This window comes from Gymnodraco acuticeps, unplaced genomic scaffold (genome assembly GCF_902827175.1).
Source record: "Gymnodraco acuticeps unplaced genomic scaffold, fGymAcu1.1, whole genome shotgun sequence".
NCBI classification, from domain to species: domain Eukaryota; kingdom Metazoa; phylum Chordata; class Actinopteri; order Perciformes; family Bathydraconidae; genus Gymnodraco; species Gymnodraco acuticeps.
This window is the reverse complement of record NW_022989977.1, coordinates 2,368,562-2,380,528: the sequence shown is the minus strand read 5'-3', so window position 1 is coordinate 2,380,528 and position 11,967 is coordinate 2,368,562. Positions and strand designations below refer to the sequence as shown.

General features: G+C 40.0%; 2 protein-coding genes across 4 annotated transcripts in view; one reads left to right on the top strand and one right to left on the bottom strand.

The window, feature by feature from the left end:
• phf1 (PHD finger protein 1) overlaps positions 1-182 on the bottom strand; it is a 30,271-nt gene extending 30,089 nt beyond the window's left edge. Inside the window, exon 1 of the mRNA XM_034211367.1 lies at positions 56-182. The gene's annotated coding sequence lies outside the window, so the exon portion shown is untranslated. The remainder of the gene's footprint in view (positions 1-55) is intronic.
• Positions 1-11,967, top strand: part of rgl2 (ral guanine nucleotide dissociation stimulator-like 2) — a 30,037-nt gene that overhangs the window by 12,227 nt on the left and 5,843 nt on the right. For 2 of the 3 annotated variants that reach the window (XM_034211363.1, XM_034211364.1), the window contains 7 exons: positions 78-244; positions 3,063-3,119; positions 4,854-5,050; positions 5,838-5,947; positions 6,596-6,811; positions 7,861-7,964; positions 10,505-10,589. In XM_034211363.1, coding sequence (XP_034067254.1) covers positions 78-244; positions 3,063-3,119; positions 4,854-5,050; positions 5,838-5,947; positions 6,596-6,811; positions 7,861-7,964; positions 10,505-10,589 — 936 coding nt within the window. Of the gene's footprint in view, positions 1-77; positions 245-2,039; positions 2,093-3,062; positions 3,120-4,853; positions 5,051-5,837; positions 5,948-6,595; positions 6,812-7,860; positions 7,965-10,504; positions 10,590-11,967 lie in introns of those variants that run through there. The other variant, XM_034211365.1, reaches the window with a different exon arrangement.

Sequence of the window (11,967 nt, the reverse complement as noted above, 5' to 3'; positions counted from 1 at the left end):
TGAATTGAGCCAAGGGGTTAAATAAGTATCTTATTTGTTGTAACACTTAACTTACTTTATTATTTCTCCTCCTCCAGTCAGCGGTGTCTCGCTCCCAGTGTGTGAAAGCAGGGACAGAAGAGAAGCTGGTGCTCCACCTCCTTCACTCCTTTGCTATGGGAGACTCCTCCTTCATCACAATCTTCCTCTCCACTTATCGATCCTTTTCCTGCACAGGCAGAGTGCTGGACATCCTCACTGACAGGTAGGGGACACAAATGTAATCTCAACGGCATGTTGTTTTGCTCTGGTAAAATAATATAGGTTTCTGGTAGAGTTTTTAAAATGACAGGGAAAAATAACTTTCCGGATTGCGCGTCAGCGATCACTCGGTTCTACGCATGCGCAATGGCCAATCTGAATTGTACGTTACGTTGTTAGCCAGCAGTTTAACACCATGGCCCTTTCTCATTTCTCTAACTCCCCTCCTCAACTCTTATCCTCGATACTTAGTCCCGCCCACAGGAGATGCGAGCCGAGGAGCCGAGGAGGGGAACCGAGGAGAGAGGAGGGGAAGCAGCAGGCGGTTAGAGAGATGAGAACTCCTCTCCTCTGAGCGGTCATTTTAAAGAGACGTCCATTAATGATGATAGGAGGCACAGCAGCCCTCTGTCGATGGACAGATGTGTTCATGACGACTTATATTTACTTTTAATTCATTCACAGTGTGGTATAATGAGACAATAACAGATGCGGACAAACACACACACCCCCACTCTCCCCTCTCTGGTCGCTACAATGAGGAATATAAATTACGGGCCAAAAGTTTTATTTACAAGTATTAAAAGTAAGCAGAGGACACCAAACCAACTGAGACCTGTCTGTCCGCTGCATCTACGCACACACTGTACCACACACACCTACACCACACACACGCACATACAGTTCCTAACACAGGCTACAGCCGTTGTGTATTTTATTATGTGAAGCACTAAATGGTTTTAGAAAACCAGTTATACTGTTATACTGAGTGATATATATTATACACACTGCTCTGCTTTCTGCACGGACCTCACAGCTGTTCTCTCTGTAAACATCGCGTCGGATGTAGGATGTATTAGAACGAAATCTAAAATGAAAATTATAAATAAGCAATCTGTATGTAAAAAAACCACCTGTATGTAAATTGTAAATAAGCCTTATATGTCTTATATGACATGATGAATTGGAAATGGGGGACCCTGATGTAAACAAGACGAAAGTCTTTCTCTGGTCTGCATCCCCTTAACAATTGTATGTTTTGAGCTGTACTGTACTGTACCCAATATACAAGCTGTTAATAAACTTTGCAATCAATCAATCAATCAGTCGCGATGAAAGCAGTTAATAAAATAATATCCAGGGGATGCATGCAGAGATGTCATTGGCTGAGATAAGTCCGGCCGTGCGTCACGACTCTTTGAAACATCTCTGTTGCCGGAAATGCATCCACGAAGGAGCCGTGGAGGACCGTGGAGGACCCATCAGTGTATCCTCGGTTAGAGCTCCTCCAGAGAGCCTCCTCGACGCTCGATCCTCGGTCCTCGAAGTGCATTTAGAGAAATTAGATGTCCTTCAACATGGCGCGCTGAAATTCATTTCCGGGTCACTACCGGAGGACCGAGGAGTCGAGGAGGGGGATTTGATGAAATGAGAAAGGGCCCATGTGTCTTTGTATTGACGAATTCATTGTATTATTATGGTTATAACGGTCTTAAAGGGAAATGTCCTCAACCAACCTCTCGTCAAACCAGCTAAAATGTTGTTGACATTGTCTTCTTTTTATGGGAAAACCAGAGGTGCATAGCAGGTTAGAGGCTACAAGTCACACGCCACCAACCTGACAGTAGTGTTGAACGAAACCGAGCACGCACAGTCGGCACGATCGATAAGCGCACGCACGGTAGTCGATTTTGGGTTCAATCCTTTTTTTTGTTTACTTTTCTCTTGCTAAACTGGGAACATTACAAAATGACAGTCTTCAGCCATGCTAGCAACTCTGATTTGAGACAGTGTTAACATGCTAACAAAGGGTAATGGAAATTCGCTATGACAATGCTAACAATGTTATCAGGTATAATGTTTTAATATACCATCTTAGCTAGGTGTAATGTAGCTTTAGCACCAAACATGTCTTAAATATTTGTTGCATATTCACAAGACTAGTCGATATCCATGCTAGCTGCTCTGTGAGGCTCTGTGATTAAAGCTACCATGCTAACATGCTCGCTGTGACAATGCAAACAAAGTGTTAACATGTTCGAATGCTAAGATTAGCTAATGACCATTAATGAAAATGCTTTCTCAGTGTAAATGGCAACTTTTTTGTGGCGCGAGAAGATACATCAGTCCGATATATATTCTGGAAACCATGCACATCTGCACAATATATTGTTTCAATCGATGTTGTAGAAGTTGAGATACACCAAGTAGTTTTAAAGATATTTCAATTGTGTTGGTGTATTGATTGAGTGGTCGACCAACCAACAGACATTGCCGTCTTTGTAGTCACACTGCTTAATAGCACAGATAAATGGTTACATTAGAGTCTGCCAACTGGGTGATCAATCCACTGTAACCTACATCTAATTTCCAATTTGCACAAAAATAAACAGATGTTAGTTTAGCTTTGCTATTTGTCAAGCTCTTATATAAACAGCAGTAGCTAGATTAATTGTTTAATTTAATTTAGAGACACTTCCACAGTTGAGGAAGCACCATGTGCCAGTTAAAAAAACTGCAAGATAATTCAGCAAAACCCTAGTGAAGGCTTGTTCTGTTATAAAGTCTGTTATTAAATAATGGAGACGTTTGCATGAAACAGCTGTTTGGAAAGTTTTTCTGAAGACGCAACACACAGGAGAGATTTGACTCCTGGCAGAGTGTTACCTGATCATGATAATGCCTTGGAGAAAAAGCAACTTGAGAAAAACAAGCCATAAATAAATGTATCACAAAGCATTATTTATGACATAGCAGATGCGCACATTTGAAGTTGATTAATTGTTATGTTTCCTCATGTTCTCTTTCTGCTTCACTAACAGATTGGAGAACCCACCTGGGGAAACTGAGAGGAGTCACATAAGACAATCCTTCAACAGGTGAGTTTATGAAGGCTACTCAAAATATTTTAGCAACGTTTACTGTGATATGCTGTATGTTGACGCCCCTTTGTAGCGTCACGCAGCTTTCCCCTGCTACTGCTCGAGAGAGATTTCTCAGCTAAACCCTGCAGTGATTAAATGCCATGTTATGCTCCGAACCACTTCAAGCTTTATTTCTGAAACAGTATGGAGCTCAAACCTTTCTCTCTTGCAGGGTTTAGCACAAGGACATTACGTTACACATATTCTCTCCAGTAGCCTACAGCGTTAGCTCTGAATGTTAGCATGCTTGCTAATGTAAACACACTCACACATTACTCCACACGTCGCGCATTGTTTCTGATACTGCACATAGCTCGACATGTTCTTTTAGTGTTTACCGCTAGAACAGGGGGGGTGGGAAGCTGTGGCTCAGTGGATAGTGTGCTGCACTTCGAATCAGGGGGTAGCAAGTTCGAGTCCCACTGCAGTCAGTATGTCGTTGTGTCCATGGACAAGACACTTCACTCAAATTGCTCCTGTGGGGATTGCCCACAGTACTGAATGTATGTAAGTCGCTTTGGATAAAAGTGTCTAACAAATGACATGTAATGTAACAGTGCTTATTATTTTAGACTATTACTGGTCAAACATCACCTTCACTTTGGACTATGTGACTGTTGCCAGCATCCATAGTATATAAAGAACAGTGATCTACTTATTTATGAACGACTAAAAGGCCCTAGGCCTACTACAGCCGTATCCTATTGATTGATTGATTATATGTATTATATATATAACAACTTTACTCTAAGCCTCCTGCAGACTGCTGAATACACAGACACACAGCTGCGACTGTATACGGAGACAATAGGTTGGGACGTGTCACGCGTGCCGGAGAATATAGGTTGGGACGTGTCACGTGTGCCGGAGACGATAGGTTGGGGCGTGTCACGTCGGCCGGATGTCGCCAATGATGTTATAGGAGTGAAAATTCTGGATCTGCTTGTTAGCACCCCCCTTTCTTTTATTTTTTTTAGATATGGGTACGGAGGAAAAGAGAGAGGGTTTTGTTTTCGGACACTTTGTGAGTTCCCTGACACATATAAATAAAAGACATCAAAAAGTGCATTTTGCATAATAGGTCCCCTTTAAATATAAGTGTGGAGCTACCGATGCCAAAAATACATCTTCTAAAAACTAAAGCTATGATGAAAGTAGTTACTCCTTATTGTTTCATTATATTTTTGAATTACCCATTTAAATAAAACAAGTGAACATCAGCAGAAGACACGCAATGCAAACTCTCTACCAGCTCTTTACTCTGAGTTTTAACATAGACTGTAAGAACCAACACAATCTTTATCTTACAACATATCCACTAAATTATAAACTTATCTCTAAGCTGCTTTTCTACTTTAAACCCCTTGAGAATGTGATTTATTGGCAACCTCAATATCAATTCCAATCTGCAACAGCTTGTTTTTCTGCTTCTGGCAATCAGAATTTAAAACAGGAACAGATTATTTTTCTTCAAAGGAAACTCTCGGATTGATTTTAAAATGTTTATTTCCTTTGCTGATGATCTGATTTATCGGCGCAGTGTTATAAGGAACCTTTTTGTTTTCAGAACTCTGAACTGTCTGCAGGTCAAGGCTTAAAAACAAAAGACGATCATGTTTCTGATGTTGACGTATACATTTTAGCATTGCATTCCCTAAATCCCTCAAAATAATTTCTTCATTCCTCCAGAGCGGTGTGTACGGTGTTCAGCACGTGGCTCTCTGAGTATCCTGAAGACTTTAAGAGTTTGGGGGAGCCGTCTCGCCTGCTGCGCCTCGCTCCCCTTTTCCCCCAGGACTCCTCGTCTGCAGCCGACCTCCGTGCTCGCCTCCTCAGGATCGCGGAGGAGCTCAGCGAGAAAGCCCTGCTCCCTGACTCCCATAGAGGTCCGTAAATAAACACCAGTTAAAACTAGAGGAGGTTTTCATGTAGAAATATGCTTGTCTGCTCAGCGTAAATCCCAGGCTGCAAAAGACAACAAATTACAACATGGGCTGGTTGTGGCTTTCTTTCTTAAAGAAAAGAGACAAAATTGCTTAACAAAATCCAACATTTTGCTTAAGTTTTCTGGACACTAATCTGCTTTGAAAGCCAAAGGTGGCCATGCTTGCAATAATTGCTGTATTTTTTGTTTATTGCTAATTAGAAATTGTAAGCCTGCTAACATAGCTAAATGCCGAACATCGTTAGCATTATACATGCTAAACATCATGTTAGCATTATTATTTTGTTCAAAGCACTACTCAGTCTTAGTACAGGTTCAAATACACTAACTCTTAATCTTGTTTTCTCATCCTGCAATCTCGAGGTCATGAGTGAATAAGCTCATTATCTCTCAATAACAAACACATTTTCTCATTTAAATTTCATATTTATCCTCAGGTGTTCCTGAGATAACTAAGCTTCAGTAAAAAGTCACCATTAGCCACACTGGACACAGTGACGGATGAGAGCAACAGAAACTCTTAGAGAATCTGTTTCTTGCTGCTAATATTTGATGTATGCACCATGACATCAAGTCAAATTCCTAGTATGTACGAACCTACCTGGCAATAAACCTTTTTCTGATTCTGATTTCTGATAAAGGAAAATACAGACACCTGGGGCCCACAAACAGGTTTTTGTTATGCTCTGAATCAACTCCATTTTATTGAACAGCTTCACTCTTTGCAGATCAGAGCGGTTTCACCAGCCCTCTTCCTGACACCTCCAAGTTTGAACCCACATGCATCCTTGGATTTCCTGCAGCGCTGATCGCTGAGCAGCTCACCAAAATAGAGACTGTGAGTCCTCTTATAACTTTCTGATGGATCAAAATATTGACCAATGATATCAAAAAAATGATGTTATTGACTTATATTTTATATGGGAATTATCTAGTACATTTAGCTGATCCCTATATTGCTCGCTGGGTTCGCTTACATATTCATTTACATAAGGATCTCACCAACATGATGCCCAAATATACTTCAGGGTTTTCATCCTCATTATAAGACTTGGGTACATTTTCTCTTTTCTCATGTGCTTGATATATAATTTGAATGAATATGTGTAGTTTCGTACAGTCCGATTTCTTCCTTCATAACTTGCTCTTTTGCTACATCCTGGTTGGTGTTATGATGAACTTTGATCATCTGATATGGATACATTTAAATTGTTCCTCCTGTATTTCCTCTCCATCTGTTGTCAATGATTTGCCGATCGTGCTTTTAACACCAGCAACTGCAGTTGTTTAGAAAACACAGAATTAAAGTACAGGAACATGAGCCGCCTTGGCTGCAAACACAAACAAGAAATCGTGCCACCCACATAAACCCAAACTCTGTCAGCAGGAAATCTAAGCAGAAAGACCTCATAGTATGGGTCACATGGATTGATGTGATTTTTGGTAAACAGGCTGGTATTTATTGATCTAGGCTGTCTCTTATCAGGAGCTGTTTGTCCGTCTTGTCCCGTACCACTGCCTCGGCTCACTGTGGTCTCAGAGGGACAAGAAGGGCAGGGAAGGCGTTTGTTGGTCTGTCCGGGCCACCATACGACAGTTCAACAAGCTGGCCAATGCGGTTTTAGCATCCTGCCTTTGGCCCACAAATCTGCGCAGCCAACAGAGAGCCCGGCTGCTGGAGAAATGGATCAGCGTGGCAGAGGTCAGTGTGAACAAAAGGGAAGGTCACAGCTTAGAAAATGCAGGATTTTATGCCATTTCTACAGGCTAGAATTAAAAAAAGAAATGTTGCTGGTCTTTAAATGAAATTGTTAGCAGTATGTCAGTCGGGGTTGCAAGTCTTTCAAAATCTTCAACTGTGCATTTTTACTTCACTAAACCCCCTTTAATCCCCTGAACATAATCCTGTTTTCAGCTCCCTGACTATGCACACACTGTTACAAGTTCACAGTCAGCTTGGTTTCTTCTCTGACTGTATTTTCACTTTAATATCTGCGAGCAAAACACATTATTAAAAACACATGTATGGTCGTCTTCTGGACAGAGCGCCAGCAAATAACAAACTATTTGACCGCAGCTTGTGGTACTTCTTTGCTGAGGACAACAAGAAAGATTGTAAAAAATCAGCAACTTTGTTAGACTAGAAGTAGACTTGAAGTTTCTAGTACACCTTGGAAATCAGGAAATAAACCAGGAAATAAAATAGGAAAATATTCTCAGCATGACCAGTTGTTAGTTCATACAAGAACAAGAGTCCAAACAATGTGATGTATGACCTTTAAGCAAAAAGTAAAGCTTTAAAATCTGCTTACAAATTGCAGTATAGTAGAAGAGTAATGTGGATTAGCTGGGTTCTGTCACAGCTTTGTGGATATTGTGCACAACAATCAGTTTATTTAAAAATATTAAAGAGATGTATTCCTCTCCACGCATTTTTGCCTGTGAATAAAAAACTGCTTCTCTTCAGTATTCCTGTAGGAAACTGCATTTGTCATCACATACACACACTCACTCCAACATCCTCTTTGGCAAAGCGAGGTATCACTGGTTTGCTGCCAAAGTGCCGTCCTAAGCACACCGCAGGGTTCTTATGGGACAAACCTCTTTAGCACTATGCATTATTCAGCTCCTCAGGCTGACACAGTAACTCAATACCAGCCAGACCCACACCACAGGTGTTCTCAGTTACAGTGAGTGTGTGTAAGTGTGGGCATGCAAATGAGTGCGTTAATCTGTGTGTGCTTTCAACAGGAGTGCCGAGCCAGGAAGAACTTCTCCTCGCTGTATGCCATCGTGTCCGCCCTGCAGAGTAATCCCATCCACCGGCTGAGGAAGACGTGGCAGGAAACTGACAGGTGTGCAGCTGAACAACACAAAGTTGTGTTGTTACAGGACATTACTGATTTAATGATCAATTTTTTAAATGGATCATTAGATACAGAAACAAAAATCTATAGATCACATGTTCAGGTGCACACACTTATTTGCAACATGTTCTCAATACATTAGAAGACAAAGACAGCATGAGACATCAAGATAAAAACTAAACAAAATATACATATTATATAGTGTTATTTTTTTAACTTAATATAGTGTAGAGCAGGGGTGCCCAACCTTTTTTGAACCGAGAGCTACTTTTAAAGTTGCCAGTCTGCCGAGATCTACCAGTCCAAATAGAGAGGCGTAGCCATTACTGACAGCCTACTACCAGGTAAATACACACTTCTACTTGTATAAAACTGACCTTTGTACGATTAATACTTCATAAAATACTGCAGATCCTTTATCTTACCTCTTTCTAATCTACACACATACAAGTATTTAACTGAAGTTACACAACAGTGTTGTTGATACAGAGTTGGAGTTTATTCACACGTCACATACTACAGTGGGTAATGTTTTCAAGAAACATTGAACAGTGCTGCCACATATGACACAGGGAAAAAAGAAAAGACTCTGAACCCTTTCTTTGCCATTATATAAAAATAGTGTTGCTACAAAAGTATACATTCGGCTTACTAATAAGACAACTCAGATCTGAAGCTACACCGGAATCTGCTGCCAAAGTGCAATAAATAAGACAAAATTAATAGAATCAAACAATTTTTTTTGTTGCATTTTAGTAGAGTATAAAAATAAATGCCTTTAAAATAGGATGCAAGCAACACTAGTTTCTTAACCTGAATTGATAATAGACTATAATCAATTTAAGTTTGCATTCTTATACCATTTTGTACAATAATTATAATGAATACGTTCAAACAAACTCAAACTTACAGCTGATTAATAACGGTATCTAACTTGAGTTTTTATCAAAAACCTGTTGAAATGCTACTGTTATTTTTACTGTCCCCAAAAAGCTCATCGGCAGCCTCCATGAATGCTTCTTTCACAACTTCGCCGTCTTTGAAAGACTTCATGTGTTTCGCAAGAACGTGACTGACCCGATAAGATGCTCTGGTAGCAGCCTTGCTCTTGTTGTTGGGCCTGGTGGAAATGGACTGCTGTGCATTTAGCTGTCCTTTCAGGCCCCTCCCCTTTTGGAGCGTAGGGCAGAATTAGGAGGGAATTCCGTCTCCTAGCGTTTGTGCACTGTTTTGAAATGCCGCTCCTAAATTACCCTTCTTCGATAAAGTCACGCTCGCATTGCAGATGAGACAGATGGACTTTGAATTGGAATAGATACACAAATAATCATCCTCCCACTCGGAGTGAAAATTATATATTTTGGCCTTTTTTGCTTCTGCCATAATTTCGGTCTTGTGTGTGTGCGGACTGTCACTCCTGTTGACAAGGTCGGACAACAACGTCAGCGAAATAGTGCCCACCAGCCACGCCCCGACACATGGGGTCACGCCGGCCAATCACAAAGCTTTGATGCGTTCAAGTGCATTATTCTGGCACAGGAACATTATGTTACAGGACATTAACGATAAAACAGAATGTTGTTGTTCTATTTTTAGACACATCTCGCGATCGACTGGGAATCTCCTCGTCGATCGCGATCGACTGGTCGGGCACCCCTGGTGTAGAGCAAAATGATCTATAAAACTGATCTATTTGTCTATTGATTAAAATACTAACCAACCTTTTTACAACAACAATCTCAATATAATCTTCTTTCATTTGAGCCATGCTATTTTTTCAGACTTATATGAAAGAAAATCATTACTTATCATTTTTTGTTTTTGGACTGACGAATGTATTTTTCACTATGTTCTGTTACAATTTTGACCGGACAATTATAAATGAATCAAGAAAAGAATCCTCAGATTAATCAATAGTCAAACTGTTGTTAGTTTTCAGCCCTGCTATTGTGTGGTGCTTGAAAATATTCAAAAGAAGCTTATAGTAAATAATTAGAGCTGACCCTCGTCCTTCTGTGATGTACTGTACGTTATGTAGTTATTTTCGGATGCCAAGAACGTGTTATGTCTTTGATCATGTGTTAAAAATATATTTAAAAAAAATCTACCTTACATATAAAGTATTATATTAACTGTGAATGTGTCGTCTATTTAGGACCTGGAAGGCAGTTTCTTCAGCTTAAAACGGCAATGCAGGATGTGTCCCTAGTCCCTACAGACATTGAGTTTATTATACACCAAGTCAACCTTGTAAATAACTCTGAAGTGAACCATATAAAGACGAAGTGGTATAAAAATGTTGGAGATATTGCCTCTTCAGCAGTCTCCTCAACATAAACCAAATGTACTTTCAGTCATGGCATTTTCCCAGAATCAGTTTCTGTTTACAATAATTTGATTTTGACAATGCAGATTATTTAAACTCAGTTTCTGCTAAATGTCTTTTTTGCATTTCATGAGCCTTATACATTTGACATATGTATAATAACGGAAATCCAATTAAATTCAATGTTTTGGTCATTTGACAGGGAGGCAGTGAGGAGGTACGAGGAGCTGTCAGAAATCTTCTCAGAAAAGGACAACTACTCACAAAGCAGAGAACTCCTCAAGGAGGTACGTGTCTGCCACGCCAAAAACAGAGTCACAATGGAAATATTATATACTGTAATTTGATATTTTATTTATGGCATGCAGCGGCTTGTTTCTAGCCGAGTCAGGACGCAGCATCAGACCGTTTGGACCTTTTTTTTTTACTTTAAAGCGAAAGGTTTGAGTTTGATTATGTGTTTTATGGATGTCTTGTCAATTGACTGCTTGTGTGTTGGTTAAAACGTACTGGTTGCTTAAAGCTGAAGAAGCAGTTTGGGTATCAGATTTCAACAACTGTTTTCTGATGTCTTGGTTTTGTTTGAGGCCTGTTGTCACAAGGATCTGTGTTGCTCTTGGCAGCTGTCTTCAAAAATGCTTTCCCCCCTTACTAGAAACACTTGAAGTTTAAACCTGTGTGTACGATGTGTAAGTCCTACATCATTAATGTATTATACAGAAAGAAGGACTCTGTTTACTGTACGCAGATCTTTATTTTGGACTGTATTATTCAGCTATCAGTCGTAATACAACATTACATCATACATCAGTGTACAACCTGATTTTAGAAAATGACTGTTTATTGTATGAGCTAATCTGCGTGGAAAACAGGAAAAAGAAAGCTGTGTAATGCTATACTTAAAGTTGTGAGCTAGATAATAATGTAAACAATGGTAGGGCTAACACACCATTGTTAAAAAGGTATAATGTTTAGTAAGTTAACTATCTTACTTTAGTGTGTAAGCTCGGTTTGCTTACAAATGTTAATGGATATGTCATTCGTTTTGCAGTATTTGATCATAAACCATTATATTGGACAAATGTGGCTTTATAATGGTGCTAGAGTAAAAGTCAGGCGGTCACCAACATCAACAGGATAATTCCTCTTGGAACCATGAATATCTGTACAAAATGTCTTCTGAACCCATCGAATAACAGTCAAGATACAGTATGTCAAGTGGTGAACATACAACGCACTTCTGACATGCTATGCCTAGTCTAACAATTAGCTTGGCTAAAAGCAACACACATGCTTACTGCAAGCACACAATGCTCTGAAAAACCATGTGACTCCTCTGCACTTACATCTCACATCCTGCTGACACACATCCCATAATCTAAACAGCAGTATGAGACATTTATTAATGTGTCTGTCAAGAGCCACTACTGGACCACATGTGTTAAATCGGCACAATCTGAAGCCAAGCATTCTCCTCGGCTGAAAACAACACTCAGAAGAGATATACGACTGCTTTAAAAGACCAGGAACCAAACCAGTCTAATCTGGTTTAGTAGAACTGCCCTTATTCTGTCAACACTTCCATTTCAGTGCGAGACACCCATCTGAAGACGTATATTATATTTAGTTTGCACTGCGTCAGAGAGTTGGGGAAGTTGACAGGAT